Raw genomic sequence first — 19,593 nt, 5'->3', positions numbered from 1 at the left:
GGGTGCTCCTGCAGGTTTTATAATACACATCTTTATTATTCGCATCTCACACAGAGTACTGGAGAAGAGTAGGTGGTCCTCAGAAACTCTGTGGTTTGATGAGTCTCTGTAGGAAGGAGGGAAGGGAATTTTTGTTCGTCCACCGTGTATAGGTCCTGTGCTGGACGCTGATGCATAAACATTCAAGGTAGAAATAAGAAAAGGAAATGAAGGCTTCTTGAGGTGAATTTCCCCTCCAGCTGATAGCTACTAAGTAGAAAGCTGTTATGGACTGAATGTGTTTCCCTCAAAATTCATATTGAAGCCCCCACCTCCCACCATCAGAAAATCCTAGGTACCTCAGAATGTGATTATATTTGGAGCTAGGGTCTTTACAAAGGTGATTAATGTAAAATGAGGTCATTAGGATGGGCTCTAGTGCAATATGACTGGTGTCCTTATAAAAAGAAGGAATTTGGGCATGGACACATGCAGAGGGAAGACAATGTGAAGACACAGGGGGAAGACGACCTTCTACAAATCAAGGACAGAGGCCTGGAACAGATCCATCTCACAGCTCTCAGAAGAAACCAACCCTGCCAACACTTTGATCTCAGACTTCCAGCTCCCAGAACTATAAGAAAAAAACAATTCTGTTGTTTAAGTCACCCACTTTGAGGTAATTTTTAATGGCAGCCTTAGAAAACCATTAGCAATTCCCAGATTGAAATACAACTCTGTGTGACTATAAAATATCTACTCTTCTTACAGAATCTTAAGGTGGAGGGTTAAAAATAAATAAAAGCCAGGGCCCAGTTGTCGTTCTTATTATTGAAAAGAAAAATGCAGAGGAAAGAGAAGAATGGTTGAGGAAATAAGTTGATTATACATCTATGATTGACTTAAAGAAGGGAGAGACTTTCTCCCTTAATACTACTAGTGTTACCACTTCTACTTCTAAAACTACTACTGCAGGCTTACATTCATTGAGTACTGACTGCATACCACATCATGTGCTAAGTGTCTTACAAATGTTAACTTAGCAGTTACTTGCAATAGACCTGTGACTAATAATTGGAAAAATCCCATTTTTATTTTACTGATGAGGAAACTGAGACTCAGAGAGAATTAGCCCAAGTTAATGGAGGCTCTAGTTGCTGACTTAGGAGTCTATGTTCTTAACCATTACTGTACTCTGGTTTTGTTTCAACACAACGCCTGGCATTCACATGTGCTGGTCTTCCCAGTCCAACTGTCAGCTTTGAGAGAGTTGGATGGTTTTGATGGTATATGATAATCTGCTAAAGGGTGCTTTAACACACCTCCCTTGTGGTAGATTCTGCCATCTTGAAACAAAATGACAACTAGTGTAGGTTTTCCAGTGATCATCGTTCCTAAAGCTTTTATAGAATTTAAGCTTTGGGTGAGGACTCACGTCATATGATTATGTTGACTGAAGTCTTTAATTCATAAAACCAATAATTAATTAGGAAGGGGAAAAGGCCTAAGAAAAAAGGAAATTTGTCCAGCTAACAAAGTCAGTTGATTCAAGTACAGAATTTAAAATCATAGCTCCTGCTTAGACAATCTAACGTTCACATTTTAAAGAATTTGTTTTTGGAAACCTTTATAAAACTCTCCACTGTTACAATGTAATGCCATCTGGGATTTAGCATTTATAAAATGTGCAGTTAAGTGATGCCAAGAGATTCTTCATGCAAACCAGATGGTACAATAACAGATCTGTCTATTTTTTCTGGCAGAAAAAATAGGGCTTTGAGTGGCTTGAAACTTATGTGAATAAATTAAGCACAATCAATACTTCAGGGACATTACAATTTCAACCATCAACTTACCCATTTAAATATTTTCATAAATGTTTTCATTTGGAGAAGAAAAATCAAAAGGGAAGACAATGGTGTCTTTCACTGCTTCATGTTTGTATTTAACAGTGTTTCTAAGGAAAACACCAATGACCTTCAGTGTGGAAAAGAATATATTCTCTGTATTTTGAGAGTGATAATATATGTTTAAATGAGAAGCAGGATTGTTGAAATCTCTTTTGAGTAGGAAAAATCCACATAGAACAGGTTGAATAGTTTTATTACAGTGATAGAGGAAAAAATACACAAAATGACATTTCTGAACGATGCATTTGAGAATGTCTTTACCGCAACAGATATGTTTCCATAAACTTGTTTGGCACATACGGTGGTATGTTAACTGGTTCTCCCCTTGCCTGATTCCTCCAAGTTTTCTGGGTAACAACAGGGCTTTTGTAATTCCCTTTATTTTCATTTACTTTCTGTTATTGCTTTTATGTTCAATAGAATTCCTAATAAGATACTCATTATATGAAGTAATCTTGTTAAAAGCAAATGTTCCACTTGGAGCTTTTCTTTTTCCTTATTATTTCCAGTAAAGTGCTTCTCTGCCATACAAGTGAATTTCCCCTGTAATTAGATGTGAATAGCTTTGAAGAACAAATAATGTCTGCTTTTGAAAGCCAGACCTCTTGGAGTGCAGGGGGAGCAATCTCGTTAATAAAAATATGGGCTGCACAAACTGTTGAGTTTCTTTCCCAAATAGCAGTGAATGGGAAATGCAGAACCACAAGGGTGAAGTTTGTTTTCCACTCGGCTGGCATTGGTTTTTCCTGCAGTGGACTAGAAGTATCAACTACCACTAGTCTTTGTCCTTTCTGTTCCTCTTCCTGAGCAAGGGAACACACAGGACTCCGTTTTATAGATGGGTCAGAGTCCTAGGTTAGTCCTCTATCCAAGTGCTACTTGGCCAGGATTGCCCTCAAGGTATATGGGACTCCTGGTCAGACGACCCAGCTGTTAGGTATCCACAATTAAACTAAGAGAGGTCACAAAATTATAAACACAACAATAAAGGGTTGCAAATGGCCTTGCTCAATGGGGAAGAGGAGACCGTTTGGTGGGAGAATCTCTCCAAGTGTTGCCCCTGGGAAGTGGTTAACCCTGTTATCCTATGAGTCACTGGCAAAAAGAAGTGGTGTCTCTGCACAAGGGCTCTCAAATTTAAATTCTTGGGGATTTTGTTAATAGGTTGAGTTTCTAGAGTTTTAGGGAAACAAAGGAGGAAATAGAGCCTACCTCTCTGAACCTAAGTGGCAGCCAGAGGGGTGTGGGAATCACTTGCAAGCAGTTTCTCTAAAGTTATACTAACATTGCAAGAGTGTAGGGAGGTGTGGGCGGCAGGACTGGTTCCAGTAGGAAGGTTGATGGGGGCCTTGACTTGCTAGCTAAATAGAATGACCCAAGAGAGGGTCATTGTCACTTAAGTCGGATCCTCAAAGTCTCTGTGTGCATGGCAGGTCTTCTTCTCTGACCTTCCCAGAGTCCAGCAGCATACGGTTGGAATAGACTCACATACTTATTTCCATAAGACCAATACAGTCAGAATATACAGTCAAAAGCCACAATGGCCCCACAATTATCCACAACCCCTCATAAAGAATTAGTGTCTACATTACATGTAAGTCTGTGTTAGTTATTTTCATCAATCTTTGCCCCTTATCATCTCCTACCAATTTTGCTTCCTTTGGGCTTTGGAGAATAAGGAAGTAGATGAACTACTGAGCTATATAGCTCTCTCTTGCTCTCTCTCTCTCTGTTTCCTAAGCCACAATCACACTACTTCCAGTTTGTACTATCACGCTTTATAGTTTTTAAGGAATTTTTATATCATTTCATCTTTACTGTTGTAAGCTTAGGTGATGATGATAGAATTGTGAGCAATCTACCCAATTCTATCCACAAAGAAATGTTGACTCAAATAGATGAAATAACTTGCCCCAGACCATATTGGCTCGACTCTAGGTCTTCTTGCTACAAGTTCAACCCTCTTTCTCAGCCTTATTTTGAAGGGATGAGGTAAGAGGGATCTTTAAGTTCAGAAAGATTTGCTTCTGTTTATCCTGTCCCACCTCCTCCCCATCTATTCTTATTTCAAGGAAAAGTTTTCCCAAGGAAAGGCCAGAGGATGCTAGGATCTTCACCATAAAAACAAACAAACAAACAAAACAACCCTCAGGTGTTTTACCATTTCACAGGAGAGGTTAAGTTAAAGTCACTTAAGTACTACTGGAGTTGAGAAACTTTTCATTCTACTCCTTGTCTTCCACTCGCAGTCCTTCTTCCTCTATAATTGCTCTGTCCTCCTTTTTCTTTGCTTCCAACCTCATTCTTGTCATTCTCCTTCTCTTCATCATTGTTATCATTATTATTATCATCACCATTATCATCTTTATCTGCTAGCAGACTCCTGGTTTGATTGGCACTTAGCATTCTATTACTGTAGAATAGGATATTATACAGTATACTATTAATCCATCTTTAAGAAGCCCTCTCTCACGTTACATATGACTTTCTCTATCAGAGTACATTAATGAATGCAGTTGTGTCTAAATTAGAGTGGCTTGTGCAAAAATGAGAAATAATGTTTCCTTGTTCTCAGAGTATTTACAATCATGTTTGTATATTTCACTTTCTCCAAGCTAAAAAAATTCTTTTTTTTTTAAACAAATACATAGTGCTGGACTGCCCTCCAGGTTGCTTTTACAGCTTCTACTGCTGTTCTCATAGAAACCAAAAAAAGGGAACAAACATTGACCTTTGGAGCTAATTGCTGTGAGGACTCTGTAGATTAAAGCTTTGTACATTTTCAGAGTGGTAAGATAATTTACCTTGGAATAAAGACTTGGGCAAAAAAAATAAGAGCAATAAACTGTTACAAACTTAAAATATATAGCTTCCTTACATCAATTCCATGGACTATTATCCAAACACAAAATTTTAAAAATTTTATAACAATATGGGAAATATTTATAGTGTATTAAAGAGAAGACAAGACAATGCAAAATTATATGTATTTGATAAAAAATAAAAATATAAAAGTTATATCACAAGAGAATATATAAATATTTCATCGGTTGTAGGATAATGGGTTCTAATTTTTTTGGTGAGGGGAGGTAATTAAGTTTATTATTTATTTTTAGAGGAGGTACTGGGGATTGAACCCAGGACCTTGTTCATGCCAAGCATGCACTCTTCCACTTGAGCTATACCCTCCCCCCGGGTTCTAATTTTATTGCTGTATCTTCAGAGAATGTGATCTACATGAAACCTATTATATGATATTTGTCGAGGCCTGCACTGGTTCTGTCAGATGGGCAATTTGTGTAACTGTTCTCTGTGTGCTTGAAAAGAACGTGCATTTTCTATTGAGTGTAGTGTTCTCTATAAGATTGTTAGATAAATCTTTTTAATTATGTTCCGATCTTTTATGTCTTTCCTAGTCTGGTGACAGAGTGTGTGATCAGGTCGTCCACAATACTCTGATTGTTTGATGGTGAGGTAACAGGGTGATAGTTTGGGAATCTCAATCATCAACCTCTGGTTCCAATTGGTCTGGGGTCTACAAGCTGGTGGCTAGTGTGCCGTTAACTTTTTCCACCTATTAAGGGTTTTAGCATCTGCAAAACAGCTCAAAGATATGGCTCAGGATATTATCTATAGCTCTTGAGAAGGAATTGATGGTCTTTGTCTTATGACTAAACTGTTATTATTTTGTCTTGCTGAACTGTTTTTTCTTTGCTTCTATCTTTTCTCACTTCTCTGATTAAATCTGCTTAGAACTCAGAGAAGGCCTAGGAGGCTATAGCTTTTCTATAGACAAGAGGTGGGGGCCTCAGTGGGGGCAGGAATCTGTCACCGGGAAGGCTCTGCAGGGTCCTACTTGGTTTCATGGTAATGGTTATACAACTCTAAATTTAGTAGTGATCATTGAATTGTACACTTAAAATGGGTGAATTTTATTGTATGCAAATTATACCTCAATACAGTGCTTTAAAAAATAGACCTCCCCAGTGAAGTAGACCTAGTTCTAAATTGTTTTGAAATTATTTTCTTCATTCTGTTTCTAGATGACCAATGTTATATTCATGACTTGTTAATGGACATTAAAAAATGTGCCTCAAAACACTCAAGATGAACACAGCAGTCCTCAATATTCAATGTCATGGTCATTCCAGAAAGAAAAGGTCTGAAGGTCAGTGTTGAGAACCTTTCTGGCTGCCTTCCATGGAGGGAGGCTGGAATGAGCTTTGCCCTGTGGTGTGGTTCTTCCTTGTCACTGATTAACCAGGTGTGTAGAAAGGCTGCTTCACTGACATCCTGCTCTGCCTGGAGACTGATATCTGGCCTAGCTTTGGTGAGGAGCAAAAAATGTCCACCCGTTACCACCAAGCTGCTAGTGATAGCTATCTGGAACTTCTGAAAGAGGCTACCAAGAGAGATCTGAATCTTTCTGATGAAGATGGCATGACTCCCACACTCCTGGCAGCCTACCATGGGAACTTGGAAGCCCTAGAAATAATCTGCTGCAGAGGGTAAGTTCAGTCTGATGGTTCTGATTGGAAACTGTTTTCGTTAGAATTTTACAGACAGCAGCAAGATGCAGGGAATTAGTTAAAAATTTTTGTTCTCTTCCCAGTCTGTGTAAATGATTGTCTTTTTAGAGAAAAGGAGAAAATTGCCCAGAGATGCTCTCTTTCCACACTGAGAACCAGCACCTGGGGAGTGATCCCTTATAAGCCACATGCACCGAGATTCTGCACTCTAAGGCACTACTATTTGCCTTGGAGGTGGCAGATATTTTAATTCTATGCCTTTAAAAATCTTTTCCATGACACGTAAATGCTTGACTCTTTAAAAAGAGATCACTGCTCTATTTCATTTTAAGATGTCAACTTTGAAACAAATAATGCGTTTTTATTTTTCCATCTACGCCATTAAATCTCACAGCCTTTTTTAAAAAAAAGTACTCAATCCTAGCGCAAGCTCATGATTCTGAGATGAAATTGCTGGCTTTACAAACTATTAAAGGGACCTTCAGCCTGTCTTAATTTCATTACCTCTCAGGCTGTTAGATACATACATGCACACATACTCCCCCTGCAAATTCTAGCAGAAATTAGCTAGCTCTTGTCCTCTGTTTGTTACTGGAGGGGCTAGACAGTGTTGGCAACTATCACCCAAGAAGGGTAAAGAAAGAAAAAAAGAAAATGTTAAGTAAAGGAGGCAAGTGAATTTATTTCAATCCAATACATATTTATGTATTCATATTTATGTATTCATATTTATACTTATATGTATTTATACCTATCTGCAATGTGCCAGCCATTTTGCTAGCCACTGGGGATGTTGTGTAATTGATAAGAAAGATATGGCTCCTGTCCTCATGGTGATTAGATTTGAGAGAGGTAGACAAATGTCACATATGATAGGTGTTACAAAGAGGGAGAGAGGGGGCACTAAATAAATAACACAGATATCTGTCCCGATCTAGGTAGCGAGGGAAGGCTTTCCTCAGCATTTAAGCTGGGTTTTGAAAGGTGAGAAGGAGTTGGCCAGATCAAGGTGGAAGAAACAGTGTTTCCCCCAGGTGAGAGCACTGCATGCTAGGCTCTGAAGAGGTCGGGGACGGCTGGATGTGGCTTGACTGGGAAGAAGCCAAGTTGTAAGAGACAAGACTGGATCACAAGGGCCTTGTAAACTCTGTTAAGGAATTGACATTCATCCTAAGGGCAGGGGAAGCCACTCTCATGGGTTTGTGCCAGGAAGCCACCTGGTAGGTTTTTGTTCACGAAATTTGCTCAGGCAGTTGTCCAGTGGTCAGAGAAGATGTTCGGGGCTGTTGTCATGGTTGAGATGATGGACAAACTGGACTAGGATAGTGGCAGTGGGAATGGAGAGATGTAGATGCATCCGAGTGGCGATTCGGGTGTGGAATTGATTATGATTCACTGGATGTTGAGGTGGGTGGATAGAGGAGGAGGAGGATCAAGGCTCCGGGTTTGGGCTTCGACAGCTCATGGATATTGGCACCCTTTACTGAAGCAGAGGGGGGACCCTCTTTAGGAAGGACCAAATGTGGTGAGAGTTTCTGAGCTGAACACTGAATGAGGAAGTGAGGGAAGATGATGTTCTCCATTCTTTTTGTTTGATTTGACTTCTGTTTCCCAGACACCACCTCTAGGCTCACCCCCGTCAGTCAGCCTTCTCCAGATTGTGACACTGTATCATCTCTCCTCTTCTTTCTTCACCTACTCAGAGTGTGCCACCTCTGCATAAAGGGCAAGATAGTTCACAGCCAAAGTCAGCTCTTCTTCCCTTTGGAGTTCAATTTAAATGGAAATGCCTAGATGTTCTGTTTCTCTCTCTCCCCTTTGTACGCTTGAAACATTTTTTTTAAGTGCATAGACTATTTGTTTGTTTGTTTATTTATTTTTTTTCCCTTTTCAGTTTTCCTAGGTAGAATTATTACAGTTCGAATGCACACATACATTATATTGCATGTAAATACATTTATACAATATACTGCACATATTTTTTCAGTTTATATATACGTACTGATCATTGTTCCTGAAACATTTTTTTTACCCTATTATTCTACTGGTCTTTATTTATCACAAAAGTAACATAATTGAGCCCAGAAAATTAAATTATATATATATACACAAATTATAAAGGAAAAAATGTCCTTTTAATGCCATGCTGTTAACATTTATTGGTTTATACATTTTGTATACATTCTGTGTATAAATATATATGCATATGTGTATATATAGTGTGTATAAATAAATATATAAAAGTATATGAAATGCTATATTAAGTACACATTTTTTGTGGTATGCTTTCTTTTTTTATACTCCTCAGTACATCATGGACATTTTTTCCATGTCAGTATATATTCTTTTCTAATATATATTTTTTTATTTTAAACATTAAAAAAATTTTATTCTTTTCTAATTTAATTTTCGGGGACTTCTTAGCATTCTAGTTAATAAAAGTATTCTTAAAATAAAATACTTCTTACTATTCTAGTTAAAAGTACATTTCTTAGTTAATGTCTCCTTTGGACAATTTGTTTCCCATAATTTAAACAGTGTTGTGATGATCATCTTTGTACATAAATCTTTGCTCACAGTTTCTTCAGAACAGATTCTCCAAAGTGAAATTTCTGAATCAGTTTGCATGTGCACAATTTAAACTTTTTTTGTGTGTGTTTATTGACAAATCACCCTTCAGAAAGTGAGTACCCATTTTTTCAATATTATAGGTCCAAAATGATATATCAGTGTGCCTTTAATGTTCTTTCCTTTGGTTACTGGTGAGTTTGAAATTTTTTTTCTGTTTAGTAGCCATGATATTTCCACTTTTGTGAGCTGTGTATTTATAACTTTGTCCCACTTTTATATTGGGGTCTTCAACATTTCTCATTGATTTATTAAGAAGTGCTTTTTAAAGTTAGACTATCAGCCTTTTGTCATTATATTTACAAGTATTTTCACAATACATAATTCGTATTTTTAAAAACAAATATTTAATATAAATAAAAATATAAATATATTTACGTTTATATCTTTATATACTTAAGTCTGTTGATTTTACCATATAATTCCAACTTTAAAGTTATACCTAAATATTGACAGATATTTTCTTCAGTACTTTTTTATATTTTTAAAAAATTTTAAATTCTTAATTGATATATCATTTATTTGATCTAAGATTTGAGGTTATGATTTAACTGTACCTTCTCCAAGTGGTTAGTCATTTGTTTCTAAATAATTTGTTGTGTAGTCCACCCTTTTCCCATTTCCTTGACATGTATGATTTCATCTTAATTTATTTAATCAGTTGCTTGTTCATGACATTTAATTTGAATCCAGTCTATGTATAAGTTGGAATGAATATCTTTGATCATTCATCTCTGCACAAGGGTCTGACATTTCCTCAGGATAAATTCCTTAAGGAAGAATTGTTGATTCAAGAGGGTGCCATATGTTAAAGGATTTTGGCAACATATTCTGCCAGGAAATTTGAAACACTTATGTTCCCTCCAGCATTGTTCATTTCCTCACACTTGTGCCAAAATTGATTATTCTTTCTAATCATTGCCTATCTGATAGGCAAATAAATGGTGGTGTATTGTGTTTATTTGCATTTGTTTGATTACCAGTGAGCCTCAATATTCCTTCTTATGTAGAAAAACATTTTTGAAAGAATGATTTTTTTTCCCTGAGAACAACTCCGCCCCCAAAATCAAATCAACTTCAAAAGGAGAAATTGAAATTGAATAAATGCTCAAAGTAATTTAATATAAGCAAATTGTCTATTTTGTAACAATAATAACAATCTAGTTTTAAAAATGATTGCCCAAGTGTACTAATCTACCCAAAAGTAAGGACAAAATATGATTATTTATACATCTTTTCATTGAGTTTCTCTTTTGGGGAAAAAAAGGGATAGGAAAAAATCGAATTAAAATTTTATAGATTTAGTCCAAGGAAACATTAAAAAATCAATATTGGACTCTGATTATCAAATGTGGGGGACTAGTTTGTGAATATCTGGACAGGTATGTGTAATGATTCTGTCAAGAAATGTGAAGAACATTAAGGCTCAAAAGACAGAGATTGAGTTTTGAAGGACCCCCCAGCTTGTCGACAGAAAAAATTTTGATTTAAGTTGTACATTAATTTGGAAAGTTGTCTATAAAGAGAATTTTTGAAGGTGGAAATATCTTAAATGCACTGGGGAAACTCACAAATCAGCTTACTGACAGTTTCATCTGTAAATTTGGAATTTTGCATTTGAAATTTTCTTAAGAACTATCTTTGGGGTCATGTCAGATTTTCTTCATGTTTTTCTTCCCATCTTGAAAGGATAACTTAAGATCCCTTGGGATGGGAAAATTCTACTATTCCAAGGCCTGAAGCATGTAGATTTAACCCGAACTCCTTAATACCCACTAACATCCTCACCACAGCTCCCTTGTTTCAATAATTTCTTTTTTAACGTATCCAATTTAATTTCAGGCAAATTTAATCAGTATGTTTTTGTTCATGTTTATAGTAAGATCTTAGATGTTTTACAATCCCCCTTTGATGTCTTTTGAATGTGGTGTTTGGTTAAAATAAACAGTGAAACTCCATCTTTGGGGGTGATATACTGTACTCCCCTAAGATACGTAACTGTGTTAAGGTTGAAAGAAGATTTCCTTTGATCCAAGATAATTAAATCAGGCAGACTAACCAGAGCCTTCCTAAAAGTGGCTGCCCGACAGAATTGTGTTATTTAATCTCTGCTTTCAATTTTCTTTTCTTTCCTTCCTCTTTAAACTTACTTCCCTTGCTGTCATCTCTATTTATGGGTCACACTAGTCACACAGGAGTATACTCCTGGTTCCCCAAATATGTAAATGTCACCTATATGTGCATCTGCTTCCACTATTCTCTCTGCTCAGAAGGAAGTTGCCAACCGCCAGCTTATGGGCTGGATCTAGCCCACAAATATATTTTATTTGGACTTCACCATATTTTTCTCTTAAATTTGAGCCAACGTTTAACGATTAGAAAGTTTCACATGAAATTCTGGATTTCTGGCTTAGTTTGGAAGATGAAAGCTCTGGCAATATTCTGTCTGCTTTTATTCAAGGTAGCAATCAGCCACAGCTGAGTGACACCTATTCTTTTAGATGGAGCTTGCATTTAACTATGACTTTGTTGAAAGAACAAACCTGGCCGCATTCAGTTACTTACATTACTGTTACCGACCAGGACTCTTGGACTCAATCAATAGAAACTGATGAGGCTAGATGAAAAATTCAGGCAAGTCCCTTTATTGGGACTTGTGCTGCACACAAGGGAAGGAAAATAAGTAACAAGTTCTCTTGCTCACTCCCTGAGTAGGGGCAAGCTGGTCCCTTAAGTAGGGTGAGGGTAGGGGTGGATCCATGGGTCAGACTGCAGGGGTGGCTTAGGTGGTTGACCCACCCCCTTGGTGGTGCTGTGTGCAGAGATCATGCACAGTCCCCTGCTTTTGCTCCTGGCACCTCAGAAGTGGCAGTTGGGATTTTGGTATTTTTGTATCTTATTGTTCATAATTTGCCCCAACTGTGCATGTACACAGTTATTTTTAGTCCCTTATTGTTTCTTTGTATTCTGTTGCTCCAGGAGACGTCTGCCAAGGTTTATGTAAGGGTCCCAGTTCCCAGGTCCCAGATTGTCTCATTACCTGCTTGACTTCTTTAGGGTGAATTTGAGACATCTGCTAGGATATATGGATACAAAGGACAAAAGACACAGGTTTTGTTCTCTGCAGCATATTATCTATTTAGGGGGTGGGCAAGTCATATTTGAAGAATTAAGTAAGACTGTAAGTTTTAAAAAGTCACAAGAGCTATTGTACTGCTGCAGGAATTTACTAGACTGGTGTGAGAAAAAAATAAATATATGAAATTAAGGACTTTGAGTTTAGAGACAAGGGAAATAACAGGTAAAGTTTATTGAATATTCAATGTGTACTTTTCTAATGCTTTATGAATGTTGAATACATAGATACCTTGTCTTCTGTTTCCACCTGTTACTTTCCAGGAATGTTAAAAGGTCTTCTCAGACTCTCTCTCTTGCCATTCCATGGGACCAGTCTGGCAAAAGTTTACTGAGATCCTAATTTAGGGGTCTAGACTAGGACAAGGAAAGGTGCCCTTTAGCACCTGTATTAGCAGAGTTCTCAGCAGTGGCTTGGGGTCGCAGCCATAGTTAACAATAAGTTGTTACTTTACTTTTTATTTGTGCTTGTTTTTAACTCAAGGCCTCATAGGAGAAGGCCAGGGGTGGGGAGTGTGGCCTGGGACAGGATTCCAGTAGGCTGTCATTCATCCCACATATCTTTTTTACCTACCAGGTACCTGATTCTGTGTCAGGCATGGGATCCCTGGCCACAATACCTGCAATTCAACCTGAAACCACTGCAGAACCATTCCCATATAAAACACTGTAATTACATGGAAGTAAATGGACCTTTTGTATGAATTTAGTTGTATTAGACTGTTTTCTTCTTATCCAACATCCATTCCTCTCTTCTTCCTTGCTGATGGGGAATGAGTTTTGTTCTGTTATTTATTTCCCTACATGTGACTCAGAGGAGGGTAGCAGTGGTGTGCTGGAACTGTAAGTGAGCAAGTGGTCTTGTTGCCCACTGCACAATTGGAAGACCAAGGCGACAGTCTTTTGCAGAGAGAACAGGCTTTATTGCAGTGCAGCAACGTGGAGGAGGCACTGTTCAGATCTGTCTCCCTGATTGGCTTTTGAATGGGCATTTATCTGGGAAGTGGGGAGCACGAAGGGGAGGGGGCTCGGAAATGATTGGTGGAAAGTGTCAGTTTCAGTGTAAGTTTCAAGAGTTCTCTGAGCAGTCCTTCATGCCTCTTCATGCATTGCATGTGCAATTTTGGGGATGGGGGCTCCAGTATGTAACATGAGGTGGATTTTCAGTCTGACATCCAAAATATACTATCAGCCATTTTTGTCTCTGAATGTACATGTGTGATGGCTCATGCTCAGTCAGAGGGGCTGTCAGCAAGTTATGTCTTTTATCTGTGGTTTCCCTTACGCTCTGCAAAACAGGCTTGGTATTCTCCATGTTATCATTTTTGTTTCTATCTTGTTTCAACTTCATGGGCCTTGAGCTTTTGAGGTACAGAGTATGTTTTCAGAACCAGCTCTTACTAGCTCACAAGAGATGAGTGCTAAATTTTCAGGAAGTTCAAATCAGATAAACACATCCATTATTAAAAATCAAATTATATAAACTTACAATTTAATAAATTATATTAAAAAGTTAATACTCAAAACTCATCCCTTTCTAATCATTTTACCATATTTTACTGTTTTCTTTGCTCTTAAGATTACACACATCTATTATATAGCTATGTGGTGGGAATAATTTATAATCATGAGCTACTGCACATCTCTTCCAAATTCTGCATCCAGTAATATCACATTAGTAGCTTGAAATGTGCTGTGGTGGGTGTATTTACACCACAGCAATCGGCACACGCTATAAATCAGAGCTTGATTTATTTTTCCCTCCTGGGTAGGCTGGTTGTTAAACATTTACTAGCATACCATGGGGTAATTCTATCCCTAGCCTCAGGGGAAATTTCTGATTGACCTCAAATAAACAAGGTAGCTCTGTTTCCCTTTCCATTGGCACATGACCCAATTCTGGCCAATGAGAGATGAAAGTTGCTCATTTGGGGAGTTTCTTGGAAAGCTTTTCTTGCTTCTAAAAAGGAGATAGGGGGTAGAGATACGGGTTTCTGTTTCTGGCTGTGTGATGTCTGGATGTGACATATTGGGATGTTCAAAAGTTATCTTGTGTCAATGTCAAGGCAGGATTAACATGCATTTTGGGGTTTTTTGGTGGGGGGAGGTAATTAGGTTTATTTATTTATTTTTTTTAACAGAGGTACTGGGGGTTGAACCCAGGACCCCGTGTGTGTTAAGCACACCCTCTACTGTTGAGCTATACCCTCCCCAACATGTGTTTTTAAAAAATTTTTTTTGGATGTCATGCCCAGAGAAAACCATTTGCATGTGTTTTTCTTATTTTCTTTTCTAGAGGGGATCCTGATAAATGTGACATCTGGGGAAATACTCCTTTACATTATGCAGCCTCCAATGGTCATGCCCACTGCGTCTCATTCTTGGTCAACTTTGGTGCCAACATCTTTGCCCTGGACAATGACTTACGGTCTCCACTGGATGCCGCTGCCAGCAGAGAGCAGAGTGAATGTGTCGCTCTCTTGGATAAGGCTGCCACTGCCCAAAACATCATGAATCCCAAGAAGGTCACCAGGCTGAAGGAGCAGGCTCAGAAGAATGCCAGGAGGCAGATCAAAGAGTGTGAGAGGCTCCAGGAGAAGCACCAAAATAAGATGGCTCGCACCTACAGCAAGGAAGAATCTGGTACCCCTTCTTCTTCCAAGGGCACTTTCTCCGGGCCATCCCTTTCAAATGCTTCTGCTTCCAACAAATTTGGGTCACTATCTAAAGGCATTAAAGACACCTTCAAGATAAAGTTCAAGAAGAACAAAGATACAGCAGAGCAGGTAGGGAAGGAGAGCAGAAGTGGGCAGAGGAATGTGATGGAAGTGTTCAGAGAGGAGGAGGAGGAGGAAGATGCATTCTCAGGGGACTTCAAAGAGAAGCTCCAGTTCTCAGCCAAGGAGGACAGCTCTGTGCAACATGAATCCATTCTCAACCGTCCAGGTTTAGGAAATGTTGTTTTTAGAAGGAAGAGAATCTTGAGCCCTGAAGAAATCTTAGACAGAAAGAGGGAGTTGGGGTTTAAAATACCCAGTGAATGGCTTCAGAGACAAGAAGCAGCTGAGGCTGATGAAGAGGGAGAAGAAAACAACCATGAAGATGATCTGCCTTGGGATGAGGATGAAGTGGAGTGGGAGGAAGACGTGGTTGATGCTACTCCCCTGGAAGTGTTCTTACAGTCCCACCACCTGGAAGAATTCCTTCCTATTTTTATAAGAGAGCAGATTGATCTGGAAGCTCTGTTGCTTTGCTCTGATGAGGACCTTCAGAACATACAAATGCAGCTGGGTCCCAGGAAGAAAGTTCTTAATGCCATAAACAGAAGGAAGCAGGTACTACAACAGCCTGGGCAGTTGGTCGACACCAGCCTCTGATGGAGTGTCGGGGCATCAGTGTGAGTCTGCAGCAGTCGGGGGATGCTGTGGCCCACTGGAAGCATTCCAGGCAACACCCAATCTCTACCCAATACCAGACGACTGGGTTTCTAGGCTTTTGGAGATGTCCACCTAAGAAAAGAGGCCCAAACTCTATCCTGAAAAATACTCAATACCTGTCCAAATAGATCGTCAGGGAGAAACTCAAGGAGATCTGCAAACAAGAAAATGGCATTTCTTTTCAATTATCCTTTTCGTATTTTTAAATATAGAACTGGATGACAGAGAAGGGAAAGTATTTTCTTTACTTTCCTAACACTGGACTTAAAATTTATAATCTCTCATCACACTAGCTTCTGCTTAATTTCTGATCCTCATAGTCTAGGGATTCTAACTCCAGCTCTGTCCTTAGCTCTACGTCTTTGCCGGTTAGTGGAGACTAAAGTTCCTCCATTGACTTGTGGCTTGATGCCCAATTTAAGTGTGTCTAACCCTTCAACAGATGTTTACATGTTTACAAGTAATAGAAATGGGTCTAAGGACAGAGACAGGATGGAAGGTAGGGCAAGAGAAGGAAAAAAATAGAATGTATGGGACCTTTTATGGACTGCATTTTTGTCCCTCCAAAATTCATATGTGGAAACCCTGACCTCCCCACCAGTGTGACTGTGTTAAGGTTAAATGAGGTGAGGCCCTAATTCCAAATAACCATTGTCTTTTTAAGAGGTAGAGACACCCGGGATGGGCATGCACAAAGACTAGACCATGTGAAGACAAAGCAAGAAGGCAATCATCTGTAAGCCATGGAGGGAAGCCTCAGGAGAAACCAAACCTTCCATCACCTTGATCTTAGACTTCCAGCCTCCAGAGCTGTAAGAAAATAAATTTCTGTTGTTTAAACCAGTCTGTGATATTTTAGCAGCTTTAGCAGACTAATACAGTGCTTAAACGAGAGAGTGGGGGAGGAGAGAAAGAAGGATACAGAAAAGAAGTCTGTATGATTTTTAGAATCACTAGATGATTTTTCTAAGGGTAAGTGCCTCCTGCAACTTAAAAAAAAAAGGGAAACTAAATCGAGGTTCTTGGTAAGGAAAATTCAGTTGCAAAAGTAAGTTTTACATTGTTAAGCTCATTACGGACATGTCTTTTGTTTACTGTTGTCTATCATTTCTGCATATATGAATATGCGTAGGTTCTACAATATAAGTGGGCAACACTGCTGCTGTCGTTATTTGAATGGCAAATCCCAAATTCAAACTGAAACCCTACTTGAATAGCTAAGCTTCATTGGATTTTTTTTTTTTTTTAGCCAGACTTGTATTAAGTGGAATTTACCATTGATTATGTGTATAATATAGAAACAGCTTCAGCATGCTTCCTGATTCACATCTGTTTGGGTTACTTCAAGAGGCACCATGGAGGATACAGATGCTTGAATCTGACAAACAACTGGCACATTCTTCCTCAATGAATGGATCGAAAAGGTTGTTAGTTATTGAATAAATATGTGGTATCAGGGGATGATTATGTTTCCAAGTATCACATTTCCTTGTTCTGAAATAAACTGCAGCTGTATGTGAAATAATGTACACGAAAGCAGTAGTCACATGGAAGGCACTCAGAAAAAGTTTGCACTGTCTGAGTCTGCCTCTATTAGTTTTTCATTATTGTAGATGCCAGGATCCTCCCTCTGAGCATCCCCCAGAATCTGCCTGATGAGAGACTCGTTGCTAAGATATAGGAGAAGTAAAAGCCACTAGGGGGGTGCTATTGTTAACAAAAAGGATGCTTCCCATTAATGCTTTGTACATCACCATTAGAGGTAAAAATAATATAGAAAGCCAGATGATGTATTCTAGCAAATAGGAGGCAGCATGGGGGTGGTACAAAGAATTCTGGACTGGAAACCAGCATTGCTACTTGGCAGAATAGGAAATGGGAAGGTACTATTAGGGAAAAATAAGAAAAGACAGCAGAAATGTTACTGGAATTCAGCATTATAGGATTTGGTCCTGCTTCATGGGATTTGATTATGTCTCACTGGAATTTTCCAGGCTGCCCTACTGGAGGGGTTAGCAATTTGCTCAGAAATATGGGAAGGAAGGGAAGGTACGTTTTGCCCAGCAGAACCGGAAGCTCTCACCAGGACCATCCCATCGGACTTCCTGTCAATTCTGTGACAAGATAAAGGGATGTGAATTTGAAGAACACGTGGATTTTAAAACCTCACATAAAACCCATCCAATTGCTAGATTAAAAAGGAAGGAGCAAACATAATCCCTTTATGTAATAATAGTGAATAATGTAAAACTCTGTGAAGCCAGAATGGGTTGTTAGAAGTTATTTTTTTTTCCCAACAGTTACATTTTATTTTTATTAACGTATCCTAGCTTATAGACTCTCTAGGCTCGTCTACCATTCTCTGAATAACCCCCGTTCCATTTAAATGGTAAATACTGTATCTGGGATTATCACAAAGATTGTCTCAAAATGTATGAACCAAACAGAATTACACTGAGTCTTGTATCAGAGAGCAAAGGAGGCAAATTAAAGAGTTCCAGCTCCTGGGAACTCTCCTATGCCCAATTCCCTAGTGGAGAAGCTAGCGTCTGCCCTCCTACAATGCAAGCTCCTTTAAGACAGGGAGTTTTCTCTGTCCTGCATGCACTGATATATCCCTTGCACCAAGTGCCGGTCCGTCACACAGCAGGTATGCAATAAATACTGTTGAACAACTGGATGTGTTGTCTAGGCTGGAAGCAGGATGCAGATTGTTCTGGTCTGTTGGTTCCTAGGAGTCTGACCGACTTCAGAGGTTCACATGGCATCCAAGGGTGGGGGTGGGCGATGTGAAACTGAAAAGAGTAACTGTGAAAGGCCAAAGTCTTGTTGCACACACTGCTCTTGATCCGTTTCCCTCCCCGACTCTGATATAGTTGGAGAGAGTCATCTGTGCTTTTGGTGGTAAGGATTACCTCTTTTCTGTCAGTAACCTAGCACAAGTTATGGTAGGGGATCTTATGGAAAGAAGGAAAGAGGAAATCTATGAATGAATTAAGGCCCTTTTGATGGTCTCATCATTACATACTTTTCACTATGCATCCTTTACAGTACAGTTGTGATCATTAAGATTCCCAGAAAGACTCCACAGTCACTTGAGGTGTGCAGGACAGATCACAGGGGTATTGTATTCTAGCAGAAAGGCTAGACAGCCTGGGAAACATCAAAAACATTTAGCTAAGCTACCTAGAGCATGAAGAGGACCTGCCAGGAGGAAATTTGGGTAAGAACATGATTTTCTTCACTGCTGACTTATAACCAGCCTAGGGGTTGGGTTGGGAGGATTTGAATGGGAGCTTTGGCAGGAATGGGCTACCAAGCTCTGCTAGGGACTCATCTCTGCACCTCAGTTTCCCCATCTGTAAGTTGAGGAGGTGGCACTATATGATTCCTAATGACCCTTTCAACCCTGACCCTATAATGGACATCTGCAGATTTTGTCTATGCAATACACACTCCTCCTCCTTTCTAGTAAGAGACCTCTTTCCTTTTGTCAGCTCATGTGGAAAGATGAGCTGACGGCACTCCTGACTTCAAGAGGGGGCGTGTGACTCAGGCCTGGAAAATAGGGAAATCAGATCCCCCTGGGTGGTGCAGTGGTTCAGGGACAGGCACATGGCCTGACCAGGCCAAATAGAGTATTCTGTTTCCTTTAGCTACTGTGTTACGCATATGGGTGTATGACCTAGGTGGTCCAGTGAGTCTCCACTCTAGGACTTCTGTTAATGAAGAGAATGTCTATTTCTGCTCGGGTTGCTGAAGAGGACAGACTATGATTCAGGAGCTGCTGGCACCCATCCTGCCACTATCAGGAGAGACCTTACTTGATAATGGAGCCAACACTGAGGAAAACAGGGCCAAGGGACAGAGAGAGTAAGACTGGGTCCTGATGACACTCGGAGCTCCCGGATACAGCTACAGCTGAAACCAGTTACCTGTACTTCTTAACTACAAGAGCCAATAAATTCCATTCCT

General features: G+C 39.3%; 1 protein-coding gene across 2 annotated transcripts in view; it reads left to right on the top strand.

The window, feature by feature from the left end:
• ANKS4B (ankyrin repeat and sterile alpha motif domain containing 4B) overlaps positions 1-18,301 on the top strand; it is a 37,468-nt gene extending 19,167 nt beyond the window's left edge. For both annotated transcript variants that reach the window (XM_032460903.1, XM_006177301.3), the window contains 2 exons: positions 5,933-6,397; positions 14,478-18,301. In XM_032460903.1, coding sequence (XP_032316794.1) covers positions 6,234-6,397; positions 14,478-15,558 — 1,245 coding nt within the window. In that variant the 5' untranslated portion in view covers positions 5,933-6,233 and the 3' untranslated portion in view covers positions 15,559-18,301. The remainder of the gene's footprint in view (positions 1-5,932; positions 6,398-14,477) is intronic.
• The last annotated feature ends 1,292 nt before the right edge of the window (positions 18,302-19,593 follow it).

The sequence above is a fragment of the Camelus ferus genome, chromosome 18 (assembly GCF_009834535.1).
Source record: "Camelus ferus isolate YT-003-E chromosome 18, BCGSAC_Cfer_1.0, whole genome shotgun sequence".
Taxonomy (NCBI): Eukaryota; Metazoa; Chordata; class Mammalia; order Artiodactyla; family Camelidae; genus Camelus; species Camelus ferus.
This window is presented reverse-complemented; position numbering and strand designations above follow the sequence as displayed.